The sequence below is a fragment of the Tetrao urogallus genome (assembly GCF_951394365.1).
Source record: "Tetrao urogallus genome assembly, chromosome: 1".
Lineage (NCBI taxonomy): Eukaryota > Metazoa > Chordata > Aves > Galliformes > Phasianidae > Tetrao > Tetrao urogallus.
Window position 1 is genome coordinate 77,309,810 of NC_136813.1, and position 27,334 is coordinate 77,337,143.

At 37.8% G+C, this 27,334-nt stretch overlaps 1 protein-coding gene across 1 annotated transcript; it reads right to left on the reverse strand.

Annotated features, from left to right (window-relative positions):
- Positions 1–1,007: 1,007 nt before the first annotated feature.
- On the reverse strand, positions 1,008–27,334 carry APOO (apolipoprotein O; the record flags this gene model as incomplete). The annotated part of the gene is made up of 8 exons (XM_079547998.1): positions 1,008–1,076; positions 8,784–8,891; positions 14,916–15,007; positions 16,774–16,869; positions 17,831–17,885; positions 21,237–21,356; positions 23,644–23,754; positions 27,284–27,334. The coding sequence occupies 8 exons, from the start codon at positions 27,332–27,334 to the stop codon at positions 1,008–1,010; spliced, it is 702 nt and encodes a 233-aa protein (XP_079404124.1).

Genomic DNA, 27,334 nt, shown 5'->3' on the forward strand with positions numbered 1-27,334 from the left:
ATTAAAAACTAGTTTAGCTGGTAAAGCTGTAAAAGTAGAACACTTGTTCAGCAGACGTGTACTGAGCAGTGTTTGCGAGTGGTGACGATGCATGGAATAAAAACTGGTGGAGTTTTCTAAATCTGAGCTCTATTTAGACAGTTAGCAGCTAGGAAAAAAAGTAAAAGAATTTTACTAGTAAAAAGAACACTGAATAAAAAAAAACTTAAGAGAAATCCCAACAATGCTAGAATCCTGATGAAAAATAACTCTTTAACATAATGTGGAAGTAATATAAGCAAAGACAGGCAACTAAAAAACATGTTAAAAAAAAAGACATCCTTACTATCTTCCGTGTGAGAAGATAATCTGATATGTCGTCCTAAATGATGTCCAATTACATAATCATTAGTGATAACAGGCCTTAGACACACAGCTATTTCTCTTCTATGAACTAGAACTACCTTCAAAAGGTTAGGAGTTTCTGCCTTTTGTTTTGTTTTCTTTCTTTCTAGACAACTGTAACAATCACAGGACTTGTTGCAGCTCAGAAAGCAGCCTAAACCAGAACTGGAGTCTCAACTTCAGCTTCTGGCTCAGAGCACTGAAACATTTCCTCCACTTCCTGCACTATGGTTCCTAACTGAAGAAGCAAGTTTCATTAGTGAAGTGCACCAACATGAAAGGTCAGGCACACCACAGATTGTTACAGGCTGTAAGATGAGGCTGTACCTTGAAACTGGCAAAACTTTATAGAGAAAACATAAGAGCAGAGAATAGTTTCCTCTCCCCTTCTCTATACCTGCACAGACAAGCAGTTTTTTGGTACTGGAGGCAGAAATGGGATGCGGAGAAGAAAACAAACAAACAGTATTGAAATTATTACCTCTCTTCCCCTCTACATCAACATGAAGAAGATAATTACATACAAGTCCAATCTGCAAGTGTTTGTGTTACTTCACAGCTGTGGTCATATACTATTACTGATCTTTATCCTCTACCTGTTTGACATCAAGTGATCCGGTGTTCTACTTCAGGGCTCGCTCTTCATTTGAAGCAGCGTGGATTTCCAGGGGCTTGTCACCCTCCACTTCACTCTTAAGGAGAGAAAAACAGGCACAACATTTCAATTGAGGCAAGCCATTATTAATATTTTTGCTAGAACAGGAGCCCTTGTCAAAAGCTGGAACAAAAACTTCTTGCAAAAAATCAAGTGATTGATGAGGTTAGTTCATTGTGATACCCTTCCCAAACTGTTTTGAGATTTTAGTCTTCCTGTAGTTAGCTCAGCAATTAATGGATTTGAAAGAACAAGCAGCTCAACAGAAGATGCTTTAATTGACTCATTTTTGCCTGCACTAATAACAGAGGATGAATTCCCACAGAGTAGTTGCTATTTTGCATTCTTTGAATTCTGTGTGAACTTATACAATAGGCCTCTTTTATACATATCCTTTGAAAGAGTGTTCTCACACTTTCTCTGAAATAAACGATGGAAATCAAAGAATGAAGAGATGCTTGTTACAGCATCTGGTTTATCTATTTGCCAAGTATGCTATAACAAACAGCCACTTGATTACTGTTTTAAATAGATGTCAATAAAAAAAGAAAAAAACTTAAAGGGACATCCACACAGACAGAGGAACGAAGAACACAACATTGGAGAACAGGCTGAGAGACCTAGGCCTCTTCAGACTCAAGACCAGCCAAAGGGGAAGTCCAATTTCTAAACACAGTCATTTAATGGCCATCTACATATTTGGAAGAGCCAGGCTCTTCTCGAGGTTCACACCAAAAGGAAACGGGAGCAGTACAGCAAGTTTCTAGTAGTAGATATAAGGAAAGAGGGAAATAAATCACACCACAGGTTGCCCAGAGAAGCTGTTGAATCCCTATCCTTGGAGATATTCACCACGTGACTGCACAAGGTCCATGCTACCACATCTATCTTCAAATCCGGATCTCCTTTGAACGTGAGGAAGGATGAAATGACGGGAGGCCACACCCAACCTCAAATGTAAAAGTTACTTTTACATTTTCAGCACTAAAATTAAATTGTCCTTTGTTTGTATTCAGAAAAGAGATTTTTACCAACACGCCTTAAATAAATGTGATGGAAAAACATAGATTGAATTATGAATATAACTCTTACAGTTCCTACTCAAAATATCACTAGCAAGACTTTTAGAAGGTAAGTCTTTCTTTAGAAAGAAAAAACACTGATTTGATCACTATCCCGGATATTTCATAGTAAATGAAGTCACATCCACAGAACACACCCATTTCAAAGCAGTGACATAGTTTATAATTCTCATGTACAGGAACTTGTACGTTCTGACAGTGAACAAAGTGACTCATGATGCCTCATCTCAGGGATTACTCAATCCTGAACAAATGAACTAGAAATAAGTTGTTCACAGAGGGTTCTGCGTTCTTCCACTTGCTTGTTTTGACTTGTAAAAATGAAAATGATACCCAGGTAGAGTGCTTTTTCTTTTTTTTGTGGTTGGGGCTTTTTTGGCTCTGGAAGGAGAAAAAAAAAAAAAAGCCAATATAACAAACAATAACAAGTGTAGGGAAACAGGGATTCTGCTCAGTTCATTTGTGCTGATGAGATCAGCAGGTCTCATCACAGGACTTGTCTTCACCAGACCCATCAGGAGTTGTTTAATTCAAGTCAAACCACCGCTAAACTGTCACTCCTCACATACAAACACGTTGGTTCAATTAGCAATTAACACATTCTTTTAACTCCATTCGCTGCCCCTGCTTACTACATCAGTAATGAGTGAGCCTGATAAAGCATTAAAGCAGGTAGACAGAAAAAAAAGTCCTTCGAGCTAGCACAGGATATAAACACAATTTTACCAAGTTCCAAGGTCCTCAAGTCTCACCCAAAACAAATTAGAAGCAAACTAACACGGTTAGGTCAATGACCCAGAAGACAGCCTCCTCCATGGCACAATGCCTTCTTGTTATTAGAAGCAGGCACATAGTCAAAAATCTTCCTATTTTCTGGCTCAACACAACCACTCCATAACACATCTGGGTGAACAGAGGAGTTCGTGCATCAGATTTCTATCCCACAGCAGGAGCGGAAATATTTTGTACTCTTATGCAACTGACATTTTCAAACGCACGGTGACTGTAACAAATCTCCCCAACGCGCTCCTGTACTCAATACACAAGGATTCCACAAGATCTAAAGAAGAAATTCATTATTTGAAATTCAAAATAATGAAAGTAAGATGACCATACACAATGTTTTTTATAGTTTCAGACAGTGACTGATTTAAAAAAAAGTCAAGTTGACTTTACTGAGACCTAGGCTCTAGACTTGAAGCCATCAGACAGGGTTGCTATAACATTTTTACTAATGTATTTAGAAGTTCAAAAGCAAGCTGGTCTAGTTAAAAAAAAAAAAAAGGGGGGGAGGGGGGGGAGTGGTGGGGCTTGCAAAAGAGAGTCTGGTCCCAGAAATGAACAATTACAAAAGAAAAACAAAGCATTTAGGCTCACAGATTATTAATTTGCCCTTTCTTCTGTCTCTTTTGTTTGCCAAATGTTGCTTAGAATAAAGACATCCCTCTCCCAGTCAGTCAATAGTAACACATTCTCAGTTGCTTACTTCTAGTTGAGCTTGAAATTTGCTCTCTCAGAAATATGGAGCACTATAAAAATGTTCTTGTATTTTAAGTCACTCTAGAAAGCACAACCTTTCATAGGGTAGATTCTTCCTCTCAAACACTTACATTCATCACGACCCAAACTAAGGACTCAGCCTCTAAAAAACTGCAGCCTTTTCAAGTTCCTTTCTGTTTTTGTTCTTACTACCAAAACACTAAAAAGTGAATGTATGACAGCAGACAGTATTTTCTCTCAGAAGTAGATGCTTATCATTCAGTTCAGGTTGCTGTCTCTTAAGAAGCCACCAACAACAAATCTTCGGTATTTACAGGAAATCTGTCAGCTGCTCATGCTTTGTTTTAAAATATACTTAAACCACAAGTGACTCAAACCTCCCAAAACACGATTTAGGTTTGCTATGATGACCATTAATGATGCCCATGGTTAAGTTACCCAGTCAAGACACTGACACCACAACTTCCACTTTCACCACTCCCTTGATCCCAGTGCAAGAAATGAGCAACCCAGAGCTGAACAGCCTTTGGGTTTCAGAGCACTTTGTTACCAGCTGATGCTTAATAAGATACTCTAACAGCTGTGCTTAACTAAGCACGTGTAGGTATGTATGTACACACATATGTACTTCTGTATATGCAGAAAATATTGGTAAATTTCAGATAATTGCTATCACAGGACCAGGAATGAAACTCAACCAATAAGCTGTAGGAGTTTCTCTGAATTTCTGAAGCTCCTTTAAAAAGTATAAACAACAGACAGCATGGGAAAAAAATAAAAATCAGTTTTCTGTACGATCTTATTACTGATTGAACAAGGTGAAAAAAGCACACAAAGAAAGGAACACAAACTGAAAAGGGGGATGTTATTAGAGCTCTAGTGCTGTTCTGTTTCACTACATTTCAGCCATTTCAGTAAAAACAGTGGGTGCCTGGTTCACTATAACAAGGAAGAGGGAGAATCCAAAACATCTGAGAACAGAGCAAGCTAACTCTTTGATTGGTATAAAGAGAAGACAAAGAAAGAACTAACTGACAGAATAAAGCGTTTTTCTGTGTTTCAGTATGTTTCAGCTCACTGGCTGGAACAAAACCCGTGCCTAAGTGACTTGGTGCCAGGACACAGGCCTTCATCACTTGAAGATGAAACCACTGCAGCACGAGAGCTAACAACCCCACAGAACAGTACAGATGATAAAAATAGCAAAATCAGAGACAAAAGAGGAAAGACAAAAAAGGCCACATTTCATGACAGCTATCATCAGAGGAGCTGAGTGACAAACAAGAAACTGACAGGTCAGCTGTATTAAACTGTAGCTCTGAAATACAGATGTTTAAGCAGTTCTCTGTAAAGAAGTTATTATTATCTTTTGCATATAAAGCTACAGTCCTTAAAGCTGTTGCACAACAATCGTCCAGCCATTACAGTTATTTTAGCCCTCTGATTTAAGAGCAGGTATTATATACCAGCTGATCTCATCGAGAATTAAACAAAGATCCTGTAGTGGGAAAAAAAGAAGCTGCAATTCACAGGCTTAACAGTTCAGCTGGACTTGAATGGTAAAGCAAGAAGAAAAGCGTAGAGGGAGGAGATCTTGCATGGATTTTATTGGGCAAAGAGACCAGTTACTTAAAGACTAACCAGAGCCAATGCAAAGTATGAGCCTTCATAATTGCAAAATTCCAGTAATGAAAGTTTGTGTTGCCTAAGGCTACTCTAAAGAGCTCCAAACAGCATTCATCATTCCTAAAAACCATATAAAATCATAGATGTGATTCTCTATCAACTGCAAACCAAGATAAACAAGGTTTGAATTCACTGTCACCTTTCCTGAAGGCTTACTACTTGGTAATATAAATGTTAACAGTAATTTCACTGATACTTGCGAAATCACTTCTTGTGAGTGAGTAATCAGGTAGGCAAAAAAATATTCAGAAGACAGAATGCTTCACATACTCCTGGGCTACCAATTAGCTGGTTACATTTCTTGTTCTGTCTTCTCTATTTGGGGGAAGATATAGCAAAGTTGTCCACTTGATATCAAGGTAACACACAGAGAAGCTAATTAACTCCTCCTCATGTCCTTTTTGAAGAAAATGTTTCACCCTTCTTCAAATAAAAAATGTGAACACAGATTGTCACTTATGGTATCTGTATAGTTCGAGTTGAGCACTTCTAATCCAACAACCTCTTCCTTCAGTAAACCAGCATCAGGATACCAGAATGCTATACTGCAAATCACATATTCAAAACTAGAGACTAACTTGGTATACAGAGGGGCTCCAGTCAGCATTTCAAACACTGGAGCAAAAGGTCCTGGAATTCATCTTTCTTGGCAGAACCTAGTTGATATGACCTCAATTTGGCATAGCTTACTGCCTCATAAAACCTTTAGAAAATCCACGTACCACATCAACAAACATGAAGTTATGCACAGCTGTGGTACCTATGACTATCAAACAAATTATGAGCTGTGTAACAAATTAACACAAGCCAAGAAGAGCCACCCGTACACAGTTTGATTATTTGCAAGGATGCTTTATGTAGCAACAAAGAAACACGAGAGCAAATGTCACAAAAACAAGCAAGTAACATCATTTGCTCTGGCATGGTTTCAGGAACAACTGCCATGGTAAGAATTCAAGAATAACATTTGCATTTGCCTAGTTAGGAAGCCTAGCTGCCTGCTATATCAATTAGGGAAAGAATATATAAAAACAACCCAATTATTTCACCATGTTGTCAAATTAGGGTAAAAAAAAAAAAAACCTGTTGTCCTACAACCTACCCCAGAATGCTTTGTCAACTTTGGTACATGATAGTTAGAAGTATTTACAGAATCATAGAATTGCTCAGGTTGGAAAAGACCTTAAGATCACCAAGTCCAACCACACCCTAACCACACTATCTTAATAACAACCCTCTGCTAAATCGTGTCCCTGAGCACCACATCCAAACGGTTTTTAAACACATCCAGGGATGGGAAATTTCTTGACATTTCCGTAGAAGTCCTGTTGATGTGATAGTTTGTACCGATTTTCTGGATCTCATCAACTGTAAAAACAGAAAGTGCCTTTTTACATTAGTATAACCACAGAGCATTACAGATGGACAGAAGTTTTTCTTTGGAAGGCTTCCCCTTTCATTTTAGTGGTGCTGTGATGGTCTGTATGCACAAAAAAAAATGTGGAGGTTTTCATTAATAGGTATGGCTGACCACATCATCACTACACTATCATTAATAAGCAAACAAAACAAACAAAATCATATCTTTTCAACTACGTATTTGGTACCGTTTCACCAACTTAGACCTAAGGAAATTGCCCAGCAGGTTTTTCTCATCACCAACTTAACTGACAACAGGTAACACCAACAATACCTGACCAGTTACATTAACTCTAGAAGGGAACTGTTCAATCTTCTGTGCAAATAACATTTTGGAAACTGAGGAGCACGATATAAAGAGTCGGCAAGGAGGAAGAGAAAGAAGTATGTTTACTCAATGGTCTCTAACTTTGCATGTTCTTTGTTTTTCTGCTGAGGTAGTGAGTGCTTGAATAAACCTTATAGTACGATGAAGGCTTCAAAAGTTTTTGCCTTCCAACAACAACCACGTTTTCCTTTTGACATCTTAGGACACAATGAAAGAAAAAGCTCCGCTAATTTTTACTGATGCAATCAGTTTGCCTTTCTGACATATTTTTATGTTGCCTACTTTTTTGAGACATTTTTTGACAGACAAGGTTTTAGGAAAGGTACAGTATGATTAACTAACCTTTGCTTATTCAAAGAGTAACACAAGTGCATTAATTAAACAGCCTAGGGGCCAAAACAGGGCGAGTATCCACAAGAAAAGTCAGCTGATAATGGCTCCCCTAAGACTCAGCAGCTGATAAGATAGGTGAGCATTTCTCCAACTCATTTTGTTTGGAACCAGCCCCACGCCTAGCCCTGCGCAGGAAACTCACTTCAGTACTCAAAATCCACTCAAGTGCAGTTGCCTGTGCAACCTGTTTCTCTCGGTGGCCATCCCACTTACTTCTTAGACCTCTGGGTTGCAAATATCTTGCTGTGGTCTTCAGGTTTCTGTTCCCAGAACACCACCATTAAAGCCACGCATCATCGTCAACCTAGCATGAACTGTTAACATACTTATCAGGTCACAGTGAACCACCAAGGCTTTCTGCTGGTTCAAAATTGTTTTCAAATCACATTTCAGTTCTGCCATAACTAAAATAAGAGAAAGGAAGCAATCTGCTGCTAAGGCAGCAGTTTGCATCAGCAGAAATAGCACAGTTGCTTAGAAATTAGGAATAAAAAAAGCACTGAGTCTAGCAGTGGATTTTAAACCTCAAATGCTTTATGTTACATAGTTGAATTTTTAACTAGAAGTTTAAAAAAATTCCCTGAAAAATCTTACAGGTTGTCCCTCATGCACATTTTATATAACAGCACAATCGTTCAGTCTCTTACACTGCAATTCACTGAGCCATCCACATCTATCTAGTTTCTTTATCTATATCAGAGGTACAACTACAAGGACAGCCTGCCCCTGAGGCCTAATGGAAACGTGTAGTAGATAAAAAACAAACATCATTATGATAATTAACTCCAGAAGCTTTAGGCAGCCTATAAATTATGACCTAGACATTACATAATGTAACGAATCAACAAAACAAGTTCCCCTTTCTTCACAAGTCAATTCTAATTGTCAACTAATATCACTTACTGCACTAATTAGTGCACGCTGCACTACTTTTGAATCTTGCATTTTGTAGAATGCAAAGTGCATTTGAAGTAAAATAGCATCTTCCTTCAAATTTTGTGGATTTTCTTTTTCCTGAAGTATTTATGAATAGTTGCCTGAGCATAACGATGCCACTGCATGCTGCTCTATCAGACATTATTATCCAGTCACAACACATAGACCTAATAAAAATAAGCAATGATAGAAATATAAAACAACTACAAAAATAAAACTTCCAACCACTTTCTGAAACTGAAATAAGCCTCGTATTTTTCCACAACTTGGAAATATAACATGAAATCTTTGTCTTTAGAAATGTAAGCTAAGTCAGAGTAGGTAAAATTATTTCTTTGTCTGAAAACAAGTTGGTAGATTTTTCTCCTAATCCAGAAATCAAGTTTTTCAGTCTTCTTACCTTATCACCTTTTTTCCCAGACTTCTTCTTTTTAGGATTATCCTTCCAAAGAGATTCTACAGCAATATATCCCTGAAGACTCCAGTCATACAGATGGGTACCAGCAACCTTTGAAACAAAAGATACTTGAAAGCATGAGTCTAATCTGAGAAATATTGATTTGTTTCTTGTTCGTGTGGAAAAAAAATCCCAGAACCCAAGACCTTTAACATCTTCCTGTTCAAGCTCAGAGAATAAAGTCTTAATTAACACCTTGGGGAAAAATAATACATGGGAAATTAGAAAAGCCAACTCGCTAGAAAGCGCTGTTAGAAGACTACATGAAATACATCTGTATAGAAAGGAGTGGAATGATGATGTGCGGAAGCAATTCTGAGTTTTATAATGTTATAACAAGTTCAACATATTTAATATATATGAATTATTTCTTCAATTGCCCATGCTCACTTTAAAGAGAAAAAAATCATTCTCACTTTGATACTATTTTGCAATTTTACATTTTCACTGTTTTGATAGACTAGTAGGAGCGCTCCCTTGTTTATTCTTATTTGCAATTTAGAACAAAAACTTTATGTGCTGACAGATGGCTGTAACAAACTAGCTATTAAGCCTCAAAAGAGAAGACAGCTAAGGAAAGATAGTGCTTGCTATATTACACCATTACACCAACAGTGAATTCTGTAACAGGACAAATTCCTAAGTCTAATGTGAGAATTCTCACCCCTTACGTGATATGGAACCATAATAATCATAGCATCCATAGATACATAGCATCCTAACATCTAAGAGTTTTAGGTTCTTACAGCTCCAGGTTCACATCAGTAGTAATTTTCAGATTAACACGTTTTTCTTATAAAAATGGACATAAAAACAGACAATTTGACTAACTAGACAGATTAAACTAAAAGCTAAATGAAATTGAGAAATGAGAAGGTATAATTCTCTCTCCAAGAGAGAAACTGGAAAACTACCACTATCAGATCAGAGCAAGTGCAAGTGATTCTTCTGAAGTTTCTTCCAGCTTCCAACAATGTGCTGCTCAGAGTTTCCCTGAATCAGAGGCCATTCCTGTGTCTAACAATGCCCAATGAATGTACCTCCTTATGAACTTATCCTGTCTCCTCTTGAGTCACATGCAACTTCTAGCATCCAGAACATCATGTGCTGAGGAGTACTACTGCTAGGCACGTATCACAAAGAACTACTTCCTTTGGTCTGAACCAAATAAACTATGCCAATTGTGCACCACCACCATGACAGATGTGGGCAGAGATCACAGTGCTACCTTTGTATTGCAGCTTACGATTACAAATTTTCAAACAGTACTGAGACCTCCAGCCTTATAATTTTTTCAGTGCTGCATTAGATTTTAGGAAGTGCAAATAAAAACCTGCAAGCTGCTTACAAGGATAAATACTTGATAGTAAGGATCATAGAGTTCTCTTTCAGGTGGCAATTAAAGTTCCACTCAAATCAGTAACATGAGGATTTGAAATATATCAGTAGACCAGCTTATGTCCACAAACATACGAGGTTCTAAAAAACACTGCATTGAAAACCCAGAGGCTTTATGCAGTAATGACCTTCTGCTGATATATGAAGATCACATTCACCACATAAGGAGTTTGGCATCAGCATCTCAGTAACAAATCCCTCATTCCTAAATCCAGACTTATCAATATACAGAGAAAACCAGATGATCTCAACAGCCAGCCACAAATCTGCATAAACCTTACTAAAGAAGCTACTTAATAATGAACATACCAGGAACTAAAACCAAACGAACTAGAAATCCAAATGTAAACCAACAGCAGCATTTCTAAGCCACAACTAAATTTGAGATGTGGGATGTTTCAAATACAACAGCGAGGATCTTTGTCATCATCTTTGATGATTACAGCTGTGATTCGATTTTAAACAAATTGATACAATACACAGAGTTTTCCCCTATATTTTAAGTCTGTAAAAGTCATCAGGAAAAAAAACAACAAAAAAAAACTCAAATAGTTCTGGGGATGAAGGTGTTAAATCTCCAGAATCCTTCCATGCAAGCAACACAGGTATAACCATTCATCTTATACAGTATTCAGGAGTGCACACTCTCGAGTACTCCAACAAACTAGTCCTGAAAACCTCTGCCTGATCTGATAGGATGGTGCAAGGAGCATAAACTTTCCAGGACTGGAAGATAACTGCTACAAAACACAAATGCAGGGTTGGGCTTTGGTGGTTATTTGGGGTGTTTTGTGTGTGGTTTTTTTTTTTTTTTGCTGCAGTGTTACTGAGGACACGCAGCAATCAACACAAAATGAGAAACAAGAAGTGTCCATAAAATCTCTCTCGGTCCTGCTTAAAAACTGAACAGCACCATTTAAAAATATTCTAATGATGGAAGTCATATGATTAATTATGAATTATACTAAATGACAAACTGGTCCTTCATGTTGTTGGAATAAAGTAGCTACACCATAGGTACAGCAACCCACATAGGTTATTCTACCAGAGTCAACCACTATTCCAACATTTGCACACACCTCTCAAGAGGCAGGACCCACGCAGAGGCTCACAGTTCACATGCATTGTGAAACACAGTTCTAGAAAACTGTAAGCTGCAAGTTACAAGGTCAACAGGATTATTTCCAAGAAATTCTTGATAATCACCTGATACACCCTCTTATTAGCAGAAAGCTGGAGGTTGTGTTGTATTGTGTACTTTATACCTCTCCCTTTCTGATAGAGCAGTTTCAGAGGAAACAGGCAGGTACTGCAGTCTCCACCATTATTCTAGGGAGTGGCACTTCCAATCCAGAAAAGTAAAAGGAACAGAAAGAGTACAAGAAGTTCATTCAACTGTTCTAAGTGTTCATTTGAACACCGATACAGAGTTCCTTTCAGACAAGGACACGTTTTTTTCCCAACAACCATCCGCAATTCTTAATTTCTGAAAGATAATTTCCAGTTTGTTTGCTTTAAATTATTACATGTTATAATACCTCTGTTCACTGCACTGCTGCAAGAAAGTTTGCGTGCTAAAATGTGAACAAGTGTTCAAAAGTCAGATTGACTGGTTTTGCACAGGGCCTCTGAAATAGTTTAAACGTGACCCTGTGCTCTGAGTAGCCATATTTGGCCCTGCTGGAGCACCACCTGCATATCCTAAGGCCAAACGCACACGTGAACACTCTTCCATCTTTTAATTCCACACGAGACTGTAAGCAGATAATACTGAATATTCTGTATGTTGGATGTCAAGATTATCAAGGAGAATTAGTTAGCAATTCTTTAGCAAAACTGCATGCTGAAAAACTAAATTGAGGATCTGCTGCCTTTTCTGCTGTACGCTGCTAATGAAGTAGTACAATTTTACATGCCTCTTCTATTCTGCAGTGAACATGGATCAATTGATCCCAACTCCTCCTTTTCAATCTATAGTCTCTGTAATTGTGTCATGCACTCAGTTGCGTCAGCACAGCTGTTTATGCCTCACAGAATAAACTGGTCAAGGGAAGAGACACACATTCAGAAGAGAAACAAATAATTTTGTGTGTTTACAAGTAAATAAACTTCTGTATTAGGAAGTTCTCATTTCAAGAAGCGAGCAAACATAAAGCACATACTGCTACATGGAACGTGACAAGTTCTAATACCAGGGAAAAAATAATAATTCTAATGACAAAGAGAATGATTTCAGTAATTTAATAATGGAAAGTTTTCCAGTTGGAAGATAAATCATAGTTAATGCAAAACATTTTGAAATGCTTTACGGCTAGTTGAAAAGCAATGCAGCTCTTACACACTAGTTAAAGGTTCCACTACAGCAAAAGAAACATTAATATTAAATTTGGTTCCCTTGCCACATATACAACCTGACTGGTTGTTCTAAGGTATACAAATGAAAATAATGCCAACAGTGAGGAAATAAATCCCTTACAAATTTGCCATTTGTTAGAATGATTACTGAAGGATAGAAAAAAAGAACAAACCCCAACACCAAGTCCATGCATTTTAGTGTCTGAAAACTACATACAACTAACACTGTACTCTGCTGCTATGACTTCAGTTTTCAACTCACACATTTCAGCTAAAGTAAAAAGATTTCTTCCAGATGTATCAAACACTGCACCTCAACTGCAGGTGTACTTGGCTGTGCTTATTTCCAGTTCTCCGATGAAGAGTGATTAAAAAAGGAGGAAGTATTTTTTACTTTAAAAAAAAAAAAAAAAAAAAAAGCCAAATCCATTAGTTTACCAGATGAAAGCAACTGTACCTCTGCAAATGAAAATCGCTGATGAAAGACTCAAATGAAGAAAAAAAAATACATGAAGAACAGATAAAAAACCTTAAAATTTATGTTCCAGCTTATTTCCTATAGTCCTCTATTAACCTGGCACATAAGCTTAGTGCTGCAGCCATCTATTTTAGTCTTACAGAATTTTTTTTCACATGCCTAGAAAACTTTTCCAAACAATACTAGGGGAGCATTTCCAATTTCAGATTCTAGCATTCGAATGATAAGATAGGAAAATATGATATACTTAAAGCTTTTCTTCTTTAAGAAAGAGGTTAGAGGAACCAAAAGAGTGTACCTAGGATATCACTCTCTCCACAGAAGTTTTCAAACTCTTACATCTAGTGCCCTGACCAAGTCAACAAAGCTAAACCCGCTTCAATCAAGTTCCAGGCTCAGAGTCCCTCATTGGATTTTTTGTTATTCAGATTGCACTAAGACCCATGAACTGATCAAAGCAACACCGTGTACTTCAAAGTTACGGCAAAATAAACAAGGTATTGTGAAGCTGTTAGTAGCAAATCCACAGTTAAGACTGAACAGAGCTTTTTTTCAATACAGTAACATCAGTTTGATCACCATTTAATCATTTCTCAGTTCACTGTTCAGATGACAAATAGAATTTCAAATTTCACAACAGAAATATCTAAGCTTCTCGAATTTTAGAGTCTTTTTCCTGTCACTTGTCTAATTTTCACTCTCTGTGGATAAGTCAATAGACTTATCTGTATTTAGAGCATCTGAATCCTGGAAGCATTAAAAAAAAATTCCTGTCAAGATCAGCATATCACCATGGTGACAAAGGAAAAAATGCTGTATTTGAACTCCCCTTAAATCAGTGACCTGTCAATTCTCAAGCTGTATGTTCTTGAGAACATCGTACTTTCATCCTGATATATCAGCATCATACACAAGCCAATTTATCAAAGCCTAAAATAAAAAATATTTCAGATACACTGAAGAAAAGGCACTTTGTAGATTTGAAGAAAAAAAAAAAAGAATTTGATGTAGAACTGGGGAATCTGACAGTACAGTAAAGAGTGTGTAGACAGCAAGGCATGTAAGATGAACAGGGAATGTCAGTAATTGTCAGTAATTCTTGCGTCCTCCCCAGCCCAAGAAATGCACCGTACATTTAAGTTAGAATGATGTGCAAGTGCATGAAACAACAAAGGCATCAACAGAGAAGGCATTCAATAAGCAGCAGAACCCTTACGTCATTTCAGAACGTGCACAGTATCTTTCTTCAAACTCTATTCAGCAAAACCTAACTAATGATCCTTATCTCAAAATGTTATTCATATGATTTCTCCACAGAATTTCCTTTTGCTTTTTTTTTTTTTCTTTTTAATCCTATTTTCATTTGTTCTCAAGACATTTCAGGCTTCTTTGTAACTAAACATGCAAACTGTATGTACTTATTTATATTAATTTACAATTACTTGAGGTTCAGGATTCAGAAAGGAGGTTATGTACCTCAAACTGAGGACTACATCAGATTTTAAAAAACAAAACAAAGTCATTGAATGAAATGGAGTCACTGAGAGGCTTAAGTTGGAAAGGACCTTAAAGTCCATCCAGTTCCAAGACCTAACAAGGGCAGGGCTGCCACACACTTCATCAGGCTGCCCAGGGCCCCAGTCAGCCTGGCTCCAAATGCCTCCAGGGATGCAGCACCCATAAAATGCCTGTCCTTCATTCAAGGCATACCACATACCCTTTGAGGAAGCTATTATTCTTTTAAGCACCAAGCATGCTGACAGGACTTCTACGAAAACAGATTAATTTGAAAGGAAGCAATAATTTGAAGTAAAAGACACTTCTTCAAAGATATAGTCACTGACCTTTGCAATAGCAACTGCTTGTTGAGGATAATACATGGAAGCACCAATACTCATGAAACCTGCAGGATACACCAACTTCTTTATTTTTGATCCTGTTTCACAATGAAAAATACATTGTTAGAATATATGTTAGGAGACAACTGAATGGCCCTACTCAACTTTTACTTATAAATAACATAATTCTGTTATATAGAGTTTAGCACATCTTCTGTTTAGTCTGACTGATTTAAAAAAAAAAAAAAAAAAAAAAAAAAAAAAAGTATTACTGGAACACTGACCACTTCCATGGTGAAAATTACCTTAATTACCTTACTAATACCAGGGAAATTTGGGAACTAACTAATGAAGCACAAACCACAGTTAAGAGATACTTAAGAGAATTTTATCAACTGATATTCTTTTCTAAACAAAGAAGAAAAGCTCAGGCAAAGAAAGTTTAGGTCAGCATTCTCACAGAACAAGTAAAGCTCTACTATGAAGTTTGTAAGTTACCTTGATTCACAGGTACTTATATGTCCATAGCTGTTCTTATGACTAAATTGTCTTTCTAAATTGTTTCATTACAGCAGTTCACAAAAAAACTGAAGTATTTCTTTAAAACAAAAACTAACAAGTAAGCTGTATGCCTACAGCTCAATCACCAGGCAAATTCTGAACATTTTAATCAGGGCACAACGCAGTTTAACAAGGAATGGAGATGGGAGCAGGTATGGGTACAAAGCAAGTAGTAAAGCAGAAAAAAGAGGAATTGGGGGTCACAAAAGAGACACACTGGTGTCAGGATTCAATAATTCTGTTCCTCATAGAACAGTTTTTTCTATGTGCAAAGTCATATATATGTCTAGCAACAGTTAGTGTTTTTAGTTATAACTATCATAGAATGGCTTGGGTTGGAAGGGACCTCATGGATCATCAAGCTCCAACTGGATATTTGTACTACATGGGATTTTTAGCTTTTATTAAAACTTAGGACCTTATATTTCAGAGTCAGTCTCAATACTTCCCCCCCCCCCCCCCCCCATCTTCATGTTTTTCATAATTCTGCTACAGACAACTGGAAACTGATATCATTCATAATTGTGTAACTAAAGACGCAGGAGGAGTTTGAAGAGAAATGTCAAATGGATTAAGACAGAGATCTTGATTGTCATGAAAATGCCCACACCAGAAAAGAAAGCATTATTACATCTTATGAGGAGTACAAATATGAATGTATACATTGATAGAATGACTTCCATTTCTGAATAGCCAAGCATATGCTTTATTTCTTCAACACTTATGTTTTATGTGTACTTTTATCCAAAGGGAGTCCTCCCTAGTGTTTCAGTTCTGCAACTTCGTAGTTCCAGTACCAAAAAGTATTCATCTTGTTTTACTTCATTCCACTACAGTACAATATTCCACTACCAATACAAAATATTTGTTCATGATTAACAGTTCTTAACATTTGTAACATTTATGTTTATTTCTGTGAAAGTATAATAGATTAGTTTCTTCAACTAGTGCAATGAAACTAACTCTGTAGTTCTCTACAGTAATTTACGTATGTGATCAAGAACTAAAAAAGATTTTTTGGCTAAGAAAAAAAAATAAATTCCTTTCCTACTTTTGTTATATTAAACTAGGATCAAAGGCCAGAGTCCAATAACAGATACAATATTCATAAACATTAATTAATGGTTATATACACTTTTTACAAGAAGGTTCTGTATAATTTGAAGAATACTGTAGAAACATGCTTGTGCGATTAAGTCAGATCTCATGTGTCACAGTTAAACATTAGTAACAAGAAAGAATCCCACAGATAAATGCGTTATTCAAAATTTTATCATAAGCAGTTCAAAAGGTTCCCACTAACCTCTGGCAAGAAACAATCCAAGAATTCCAGCAAAACCTATCACACCGAGCCTAGGGTAAAATCCAGCAGGGGGGTTTTGCAGAAATTCACGGCCCTCTGAAAAGAAGTCAGAGCACAGTGCATTAATGTAATGTGAAAGTGTTTTTGTGATAAGAAATCATCAATATATGCTGGCGATTGTTACAAAACAGAGTTATCAAAACACATTTAACTATCACGCACATTTTAGATCTGCTGGCATAAAATTCAAAAGCCTTTGAGATCTTCTCTAGTGACACATGAATGAAACTGAATATTGTATTGTATTTACCAATTTTTGTAGAAGACTTTGCCTTTGCTACCAGGCCGCCTGCTTTGCTCTGCTCTTTTGCATGTTGATTATAACCTTTTCAAATTAATGTTTAAAATCCTTTACAAAATAGATTAGTGCATTTACATGACGACAAGTATTAGTTTCAGTGAAACACTGTACATAAAACAAATCACAGATCAAAGGAAGAACACAGCAAAAACAAAGCTCACTCCAGGGTGGGAGTCTGATGAAGATGAAACACCTGCCATTAAAGAGATCATGAGACTGTTGAATGCAAGAAGGAAGAGGTGCAGTATCTGAAAGGAGTCCTAGATAGCATCCATGCTCAGTCTCAACAAGACTAGATATGATGCTTCCAAAACATTCAGAAATGAATAAGTTACTTTGAATTAATTCAAAATTCTTAGGAGATTCAAGGAAATAAAGCAGTACGAGGTAAATTTCAGTTACTGGGCTGAGTCAAGCAAATATTAATATATTATGCTTGGTTTAGGCTGGGAATACTTTGTCAGTCTTTTCTTCCTTACGTGTCATTCTTAATAATATTGGTTATGAGAGATGCAGGTATCAGACTTCAGCTGTTTAGAAAAGGAAATTTAAATTGATACACTGTGCACAGAAAAGTAGTCTCAAATGGATTAAGAAAACCATATACAGTCACTCCTAGTGAAATTCCTTTCTGATAACAGATACACTACAGTCCTACATTTTAAATTGCTAGTCAAGAAAACTAAACTGATTTACCTCTACCATGCTCAACAGCTTTCTCTAATTTGGGCATAGCTTTGGCATAAAGATCCTAGAAAAAGAAAAGAAAAGAAAACAATGGTAAACAGATACCAATCAGATGAAACACTAACCATAGATTTTCACTGGAAAAAAAAAAAAAAAAAAAAAAAAAAAAAGAAAAAAAAAAAAAAAGAAAAACTGTTGGGTCCCTACTGGAGCCTCCTGATTAAACTAACTATAATGCCTTTGTAGTTTTGGACCTGTAAAACCTACCTGTAGAACTTTTCATTTAATAAAAAATAGAAATAGAAGAAAAAAAAAAAAAAACATGCATTGCTTTGTACCAATATACAAAACCAGCAAAGAAACCGAGGAAAAACAGAACAATTTCACAGTTTCAATTTTACCCATCTTAAGAAAGCTACTTGTTTTTATTCCCACTTCCCCATTCACTTATTGCGGGGTTATGCTAGCATACATATTTTTTTCTCCAAGTGGTCTTTGGATGGAGATTAAACACAGTTCCTCAAAACACAGGAGTCTTCTTCAATATTTCACTGATTTCCTGACCACATATCCAAATTACTTGCAGAGAGAATTTCAGGTTTCTCAGTGTATTCAGTCATTGCGAAAGTACTCCAGTAAATGCAAAGGAGGCAAGTGCAGCACTGCAACAAACTCTTTCCTAGCGCTTTACAGGGGGAGACATGGCTTATTTTGCAAGGTGATACATTACTCTTTTCAAGAAACTGTATCTAACAAAAACGAATTTTCAAGGTGACTTGGAGAAACAAGATGTTGGTACACTGTCCTAAGTAGATTGAAGGGCACCTTATCAAAGCAAGGTTTTACCTGGACTGAAAATATACAAGACATAACAGATATATATGCAGAGTTCACATCATGTTTTATCACATAAAAAAAAGACTGAGTAAGAACAGCCTTGCTAATTGCTATTAAGCGAAAAACCTTTAACAAGTTAGACAGTATAAGACTATTCATTAATTAAGGAACAGGTTCATTAACATGTATGCCCAAAGCTAAAGAAAAGAATGGTCTTGCAACACCACTTGAGCTCTATCTGTGGAAAAGCATTTGTTTGGGATACTGCTGGATATCATCTTTTGAACTACCATTTCCTCACTGTCAACAGTGACCTAGCAAAAACTTGTGGCAAAAAAAAAAAAGTATTAGCATGTGACACACAACAAACTGAAATGGGTGTTGTTATTACAAGCCAGTGAAGGAAACGACAAACAAACAGTGTTCTAAGGACCACGTAGGCTAAGTAACTGTGATCTATCACAGCTCACACAAAACCAGTTCATTTCTGTATCTGTGTTTTGAATTGTTTCCCATAGGGTTAAGTAATTTTAGAAAAGTAAAATTCTGAATATAGTCAATTTTCTCAATATTGTGGGTTGTGTTTTTAAAGACAATTGTGAGACAACTAAAAGATGATTTTCTTTTTTCTTTAGCATATCTGGGGTAAGAATCCAAATTATCTCTGACTACGGTTAAGCAAGCAAGGTGATCCCAGGCCCATACAGGCTACACGTTCTCTTCATAGAATGAGTCAGTAAACCACTGCCAGGAAATGGCTTGTTGGATGTAAACAGAACAGCACGTTTCATGTACATGACCACCATCCAGCCAAAAAAAAAAAAAAAAAAAAAAAAGGCAAATGAGAAGACAGCAGGCCAGTGAGACACAAAGCTTATGAGTAATCACTCCAATCAGCCAACACAATTCATCTCAAATTTCACCTCAGAATTACCATAGGTAACCCAAGAGGGAATTAGAGGCCAGAACTCTAAATAAAATAGAGAACTCTGAACAGAAAGTCACCCATTGTCTTCAAAACCGAAACTAGTACTTCTGCTTGATGATGGCACTTTAGAAACACATCACTAGTCTGAAAAACTCTGAATATTTCTGCAAAATGTTTTGGTACCATTAATGATCAGTACCGCAACAGAGAACGTGCAGACAGGAAGGACACCCTGATCTGAACATTTTGGCTGTTTATGCAGAACAAGAGAAACAATTTGCAGCTTAACAAGAGGGTTCACAGCTGTCAGTTTGTAAAGCAAAGAAACATGTACAGCTGCCAAGAGGCAACCAGATGACAAGGATGCCCTTGCTTCAAAAGTCAGCTTCAACACTCCCTGGGCCATCATACAGCTCAGTACTCTAATATCAATAACTTAAACCTTCATTACAAAGACCTTTGCTATCATCTTTGCTCCAATGACCATTCTTGTACTGCATGACTGTTTATTATAAACATGATGCCTAAGCAAAATATAAAAGCAAGTTTCAGAGTAAGGCCCAGAGGTCAGGTTTGCTGCTGAGTAGCAGCTAGAGGATTTTTGCTCTTCTGGAGAGCCAAGTTCCTGCTCTCAACATTCCCAGTCAGTAAATACTGATTTTTTTTATTTTTTTATTTTTTTTTTTTACTTTGACAGAGTTGTAGTGTGTCATACTTGCAAGGAGGGCAATTCAGTACAGCTGCCTGCAAAACACACTGCTTGAGCATGCAAAATGCCAATTTATCATTCTGCTGTCCTCTTGAATCACAGGACAGTACCAAATCCAGATATACCACAACTTGTGATACCTCAACCTTTCAGACTTCTATATAAGAGAATGGACATCTAATTAATTGTACTAAGCAGAATGTTCAGGCTTCATTAGCAAGTCTAAAGGCGTGCTATAAAAGAGCAAACACGACTTTACATTATTAATGTGCTTGAACAGATTTTTAGTCAAAAAGATTAGTTTCCAGTATCTAGTGCTATCACTAAGGTGAGGGCACCTCAAAAGTCTTTTTTAATGCTTTCTGCACAGCAAGTTTCCTTTAGAGGTAATGCTACCCTGAAATAAATAAATAAATCATTTTACAAACATTAGAAAGCAAACTTTAAAAAAAAAAAAAAAAAAAAAAACAACTCCAAAACAGCAAGTTTTCCTGTTGTAAGTAAAACTTAGGAGATTTGTTCATGCAGACATCAGCACTTTCAACAATAACAATTGATTCTCAGTTTATGAAGTTGATCATCAACCTCTCAAGTAACTTTGTTCCCTGATAACTACTTCATGAAAATTAACTGCGCAAAGAATTTACAGACAGTAATTCTAAGCTTCAGCTAGTAACTTTTTTTAAACAGAAATTGTGGAAATAGAAGGGAATTAATTAACAGAAAGAAAAAATAGCTTGAGTGATAAGGGGTAAACACAGTTAGCTTGTGGAAAATATTAGGAGATGCAGCATTTTGGAAAAATAAAAAATACTTGCATAGCTGTTATTTTCTTCCTAAAAATCCTGTGCTGCTATCTATTAATTCTGTGCCTAAAACCAGAACCCAACCTCCACCCTTACCACCAAAGCACTACCAGACGCAACACAAGACCATGATACCTGGCACCAGGCTGTGTATGGCTCCATAGCATGCCGTAGCTGTGAAACCCCCTCCTCCAATTGGGTTTGTGGATTCTCCACATATTTAGTCTCACGAGCTGGAGAGGAGTAGAGTGACAGCTGTGAATATTAGCAAACAAGAGGTTAAAAACAAAGGTGTAACTGCAAATAAGTTCTCAGGGTGCAAACAGTCTAACCAGAGGACATCTAACGTGGTGGTTACTATATGAACAATGCACAATAAAAATTCAGGTACAGCTTTGAGACAACCATTATGAACTAAGTTTAATTATACACTGTGATGAAGATGACTGCTAATTGCTGTGCATTCATCCGTAATTCATCCATAGTTGCTATATGATTCTAGTCACAGGTTATAGATTAATATTAAACTAGTTAATAAGAATACAAAACATAATAGTGAAAAATGTTTCTAGTCTTAATCAGCACTGCTGGTTCCCAGTTAATACACTCTGAAATCACAGTTGATCATTTTCTATATTTGCACAAGCCATCATTAAAGAGTTTTAGTTGTTTCTAACACAGGTAACATCCAACACAAATTTGGCTATTACTGAGCAGGAAAATGGTGCTACATCCCAGTGTTGCTGTCATTAATCACATCAGCAACTGTCAGAATTAATAGCACCATGCGCCTGAGCAAATAGAAATCTGAAGAGCAGTGAGCATCCTCACATGGTAAATAGAAAAACACAGTGTTCAGAGTTTTGCATCACAGTGTATTTATTACAGTCACCTAAACACATTTGAGACTGTAGCACTCAGTTCAAAGATTGAAGCCTATTCTGCCCAGCAGTAAAATTCAGATCAAAATAAAAACTGTTCCTAGTGGTTTCTACGCTGCACAAATGTTCACAGTGAGATATTTTTATTTTATACCACATTTGCTTTGGTAGTTTATTCTCAGCTAACATTAAGAAGCATAGCTAGCATCCTTTCAAGTTGGAAAACAATGCCATCTCTTACATTAAAAAAAATCTGCTAACGTTAGTTAAGATACAATCTGACAACTTGTGCAATTGGATTTCCCATAATATTTTCAAAGACAAACATCTTAAGTTTCATTTCCTCAGGAAATGTGGTCATCTCTTGCTATACTCAAAACCATTGTAACTTTGACCCCAACAGAAACCCCAATGGACGTGCCTGGCAGCAGAACAGAAGTCTCAGGGAGGAGAGCGAAATTCCCACGCATTTTATGAAACCGGACAGCTGCCTGGTTTGAAATGAACATAGGCTGTGAATGCTCAGGACAGCAGCCAGAAACCCAGTGCTGCACATTCTGCTCTGCTGCTGGTTGGCAAGCCAATGACTCGGCACACACGTCATGTCAGCCTGCTGCCTCATTACTGAGTCACACCAGTGGTGGCACGGGGCACGCAGAGGCCCAGGTTACCATCACCAAGGTGAAGACAGGAGGCCGCTTCAACCGCTCCTCTCAGACTGACTGCCCATGGGAGCTGCTGATGCAGACACACACAGATGACCCACGCACACACAGATAGGTTACGTTTTGTTTTCCTGCTCGCGGAACACTTGAGCTTGGGCTGAAGTACTTCATATTTTAAGGCAGCCATAAAGCTGTATTTGGTTATGAAATACAAAAATACACCTTCCCGATGTTGGAGGCTGTTCCAAACCTATGCAACAATGCCACTGAGTAACTACACAACTGCTTAACAGTGTGTTCGAGATCTCTCCTTACGAAACAGCCAGAACCTCTGTACCACCTTAGAGAAGAAATAAAGCAGCAGGTAGTTATTATCATTACTTCTCATATTAGTTGTTAATTACGCCTGAATGCTGCGAGGCAGGGAAAACTGGTATAATTCTGGGCAGAGGCAATCTAGCCTGTAGGCTACAATGTTCAGGACTGAACTTTACCAAGAAAAAACTTTGCCTGAAAAAAAAGAAAATAAATTACTGTGTTTTTAAAAATAAAACCTTTTGATTTTGCCGCTGTACTGGAAAACACAAATGAAATTTTATTACGGTTTTCCAACACTGTTTATTCATAATTAAAAATATATGGTGTTACTTAGATTAAAAACAGTCCTGTGGATTTTAAACATGACCACAGTAGGTCTACAAATGGGAAAAGTAATTTCTCAATGAAGAAGAGAAGGCTTCAACGCAAAAAAGACTTGCATACAGACAAGTCTATGCTGTCAAGCAGAGAGCAGCAGATGCAGCCCTGGGTAAGAGAAGCATAGTCAGTCACATCAATGCCTCTAATGCTGAAAACTGAGAAGCAAGTTTAAAGGCAGGAATACAAAGTGTAAAGAGAAGTACCTAAATGAGTTTTATACATCAAAGTATAGCATCTTTCAGAATACTGCAGGTATTCTTGCATAGATACAATGCTAGCTGCTCTAACCATACTTACCTCATCAATTTTCAGCAACTCTTTTTTGGACGTTCCCTTCTCTGAAGAGGAAGCATAAACCTGGATAGAAAGCAAGCTCAGGCTTACTGGGGTGGCCCCCAGCCGAATTACCTATAAACATTAGGGGAAGACAAACATATCTGTAAGTTCAAACAGAATGCAAACATGTTTGAACACCCACCCATGTAAGCTATATACATGGCCCAGTAGATGATAAACAACAAATTAACATGGAAGTCAGGGGAGAGGGGAAAGTCAGCAGTGCAGCATCTAATGCTGTCAGGCACCTATATGATAACATCTTGAATATTAGGATGGTATTTAGAAAAGCCTAACACTAAAGGAGACAGTAGCTGTAAAAGCTTTCATCTCACAAAAGGTCTTCCATTTTTTCCCACATTTGTCAACCTTGCCAGTATAAATTCTAAGAATATGATATTCATATTTTAGCTTTATGACTGTCCATAGCACCATTATTTTTTATTATGCAGTCAGTACTAAAGAATTCAGCCTTTTATTTCTAGTTGTTGAAGGCATCAGATCAATCACCAATTTCTAACAATTTTAGGAATGACAGAATGCCTCGGACTGGAAGGAATCTCAAAGCTCACCCAGCCCCAACCCCTGCCATGAGCAGGGCTGCCCCCCACCAGCTCAGGCTGCCCTGGTTCTCATCCAACCTGGCCTTGAGCGCCTCCCCCCAGGGACGAGGCACCACAGCTTCTCTGGTGAAGCACAGGTTGCCCACAGAAGTGGTGAATGCCCCATATCCCTGGAGACACTCAAGGTCAGGCTGGATTGGGCTCTGAGCACTTTGATCTAGCTTTTGGTGTCCCTGGTCATTGCAGTGGAGTTGGACTAGATGACCTTTAAGGGTCCCTTCCAACTCAAATGATTCTTTGATTCTCAGAGAAAAATTTCCCCAACATTTAACCTAAATCTCCCCTCTTTTAGCTTAAAACCATACCTCCTTGTCCTATCACTATCTAGGCCACAGTGAGGTCTCCTTCAAGCCTTCTCTCCAGCTCTCTCAGCCTGCCTTTGTAGGAGAGATGTGACTGAGTTTGAATGCCTCAGATTCAAGCCTCACAACACAACCATCTCAATGAAGGTGAATGTAATTCTTCTTATATTCTTGACCTACACCAAATTGCATTTCTTTACAGAAGAGAGCACTTTAACAAAAAAAAAAAAAAAAAACAAAAAAAAAAAAAAAAAAGTACTGGCTGTGTAATGAAGCAAGCATGTGCATTTTCCAGCAAACACATCTCCTTATTAACAACAATGCTTTACTCAATAAATGCAGTTCAACAGGAAACCTTTCAGCGTCTCATGCTCTCATTCCTGCTTGATAAGCCTGTGCTTTGGTTGTGCAGCAGTTACAGCTAGGCCTAGCTCTGCCCACAGCACCCATTCCCAGCAGTCTTGCTTTGATGGCAGACACCTCCTATCATGAGGCAACCAACCTGGCCCATTTAGCCACAGGTCAGTCCTGCACGGGTGGAAAGCTTCATGCGGGGTCACCAAGTTGAGCCTACTCATGAACATATTTGTGCTGACAAGCACCAAAGGGCCGTGCAGTCTGAGAAGGGAGGGTGAAGAAGGAGAGGGCAGCACAAGAACCAGGTCATAGGATTGCTTTTCAGAAAAAAAACATGAGGGATCTGATGGATCAAAAGGTATGGAAAAACTTACTTAAAAGTGAAGTTTTTCTGTATTTGTATTTACAGACACGTTATTACAGCACTATAATGGAACACCACAAAGACTGGGTCAGCTCTGTTCAGAGCCAAGGAAAGACGGGAGCAATCTGCAGCACCGATGCTTAGAGACTTTTCACGTACTCCCATTAGCCGAGATGCACAAACACCACTAACCATTCATAATTGCAGAATATATTTCCTCATTCTTGCCTTTTTTCACTGCAAAGCTGTTCTCTCACTGAAAAGGCAAAGATTTAAGATGCATTTTCATTCAGAGAAATACGCTTTCAGTAAAATATTACTTCCTGTGATTTTTCAAATGCTTAAGAATAAAACACATGGCTAGAAAAGATATCAAGACACCCATCCACTTTTATCAGAGTAATTTCAAACTAAAAGACAACTTCAAGGAAAGGCATAGAGACAAGTATCTAAAGTTTAATTCCCAAATATGGCAAAAGTTTGTTATATGAAATAAACACGTGCACATTTTTCACGTAATGTTTCCACGAGTGTTTACTGTATAAAGTAACAACGAAACCGAGCAACATCACAAAATAATACCAAAATTAATAGCATAATTTGTTTCATTATGATAAACAAATCCAGACTGCTGCATTACACAGTAGGCAAGGTTCTCCTGCTTCAAATACTACTTATGTTCTAGACGTCACCAGCAGAAGTAACAAGTCCAAAATGCTTCAGTGTACTTCAGTTTTCCATACGAGTCTGCATGCAAGCCGTGGAGCATAAGGATGGAACAACCCTGGTTTCCTCAAAGAGACCAAACCGACCACACAACTACTCAAACAGAAAACAACTGCTGCTCATAATCATAAGACAGAAGTGCAGGAAGTCTTTGACAGTTTCATATTTACATGTTAACCATTAGAAGTCTGAGATCAAGCTCTTCTTAATGCACTGTCTAAGCTACACAGCAATGGCCCTCCATACTATGTTCCCAGGATAGACATAACCAGTAATCAAGTACCATATATACATACAAGCACAATAAATCTCATATTCACCATTGTGAGAGATGAGTAGTTCTGCCTCCAACTTCCAAAGCCTGCATTTGGACTTCACATCTTAGCTCCACATTAACCATGTATTATCAAACCAACTGGTTTAGTATCACAATTTTGGAGAGCTGTGCCCTCAGTTTGCCTGTCTTACAGCTGTTCAGTTGATACCAAAAAAGGACAATAGGCTCTGTCTGGGTGCTCTGCAGGGCTCTGCATTTACTTTAATGAAAAAAAAAAACCACATGTTTCTGACTGAAGAAATAAACATTATCTGAAGACACCAGAACACTCCTAAGTAAATTATATCTAAAAATCCAAGTGGAAAATGCAATTGCATTTCAAAGAAACAGGATATCTCAAGGTGGAAGGGACCCACAGTGATCATAGAAACACAGAACGGCTTAGGTTGGAAGGGACCCCAAGGATCATGCATCTCCAACCCCCCTGCCACATGCAGGGCCACCAACCTCCACATTCAGTACTAAACCAGGGTGCCCAGGGCCCCGTCCAATCTGGCCTTGAACAGCTCCAGGGACAGGGCAGCCTCCTGGCTCCATACTGCCCTCCTCCGAGTTCTTAACCACAAAACGCCAATAGGAGGAATAAATCGCATATTAGTTCTCAGAACAAGTGATGGAATATGAACTAAAAGATTAAAGAGAAGTCGTGCCATATTTTTCCTCACATCTATAGCTTTGCATTTTACTTGTTATCATTATTATCAACTTGTCAAAGCCGGGGAAGAATATAACAGAACGATTCCTCCACTGCACCTTCTGGGAAGGCTGATATTTGCCCTAGCATATGAAGTTACTACACAGAATCGCGGAATCTCAGAATCCTTAGGACTGGAAACGACAAACGCATCTAGTCCAACCTGCCCGCACCATGCCCACTAACTACGTCCCTTACTGCCACATCTACACGGTTCTCGGCCACTACCACCACCACAGACAGTGACAT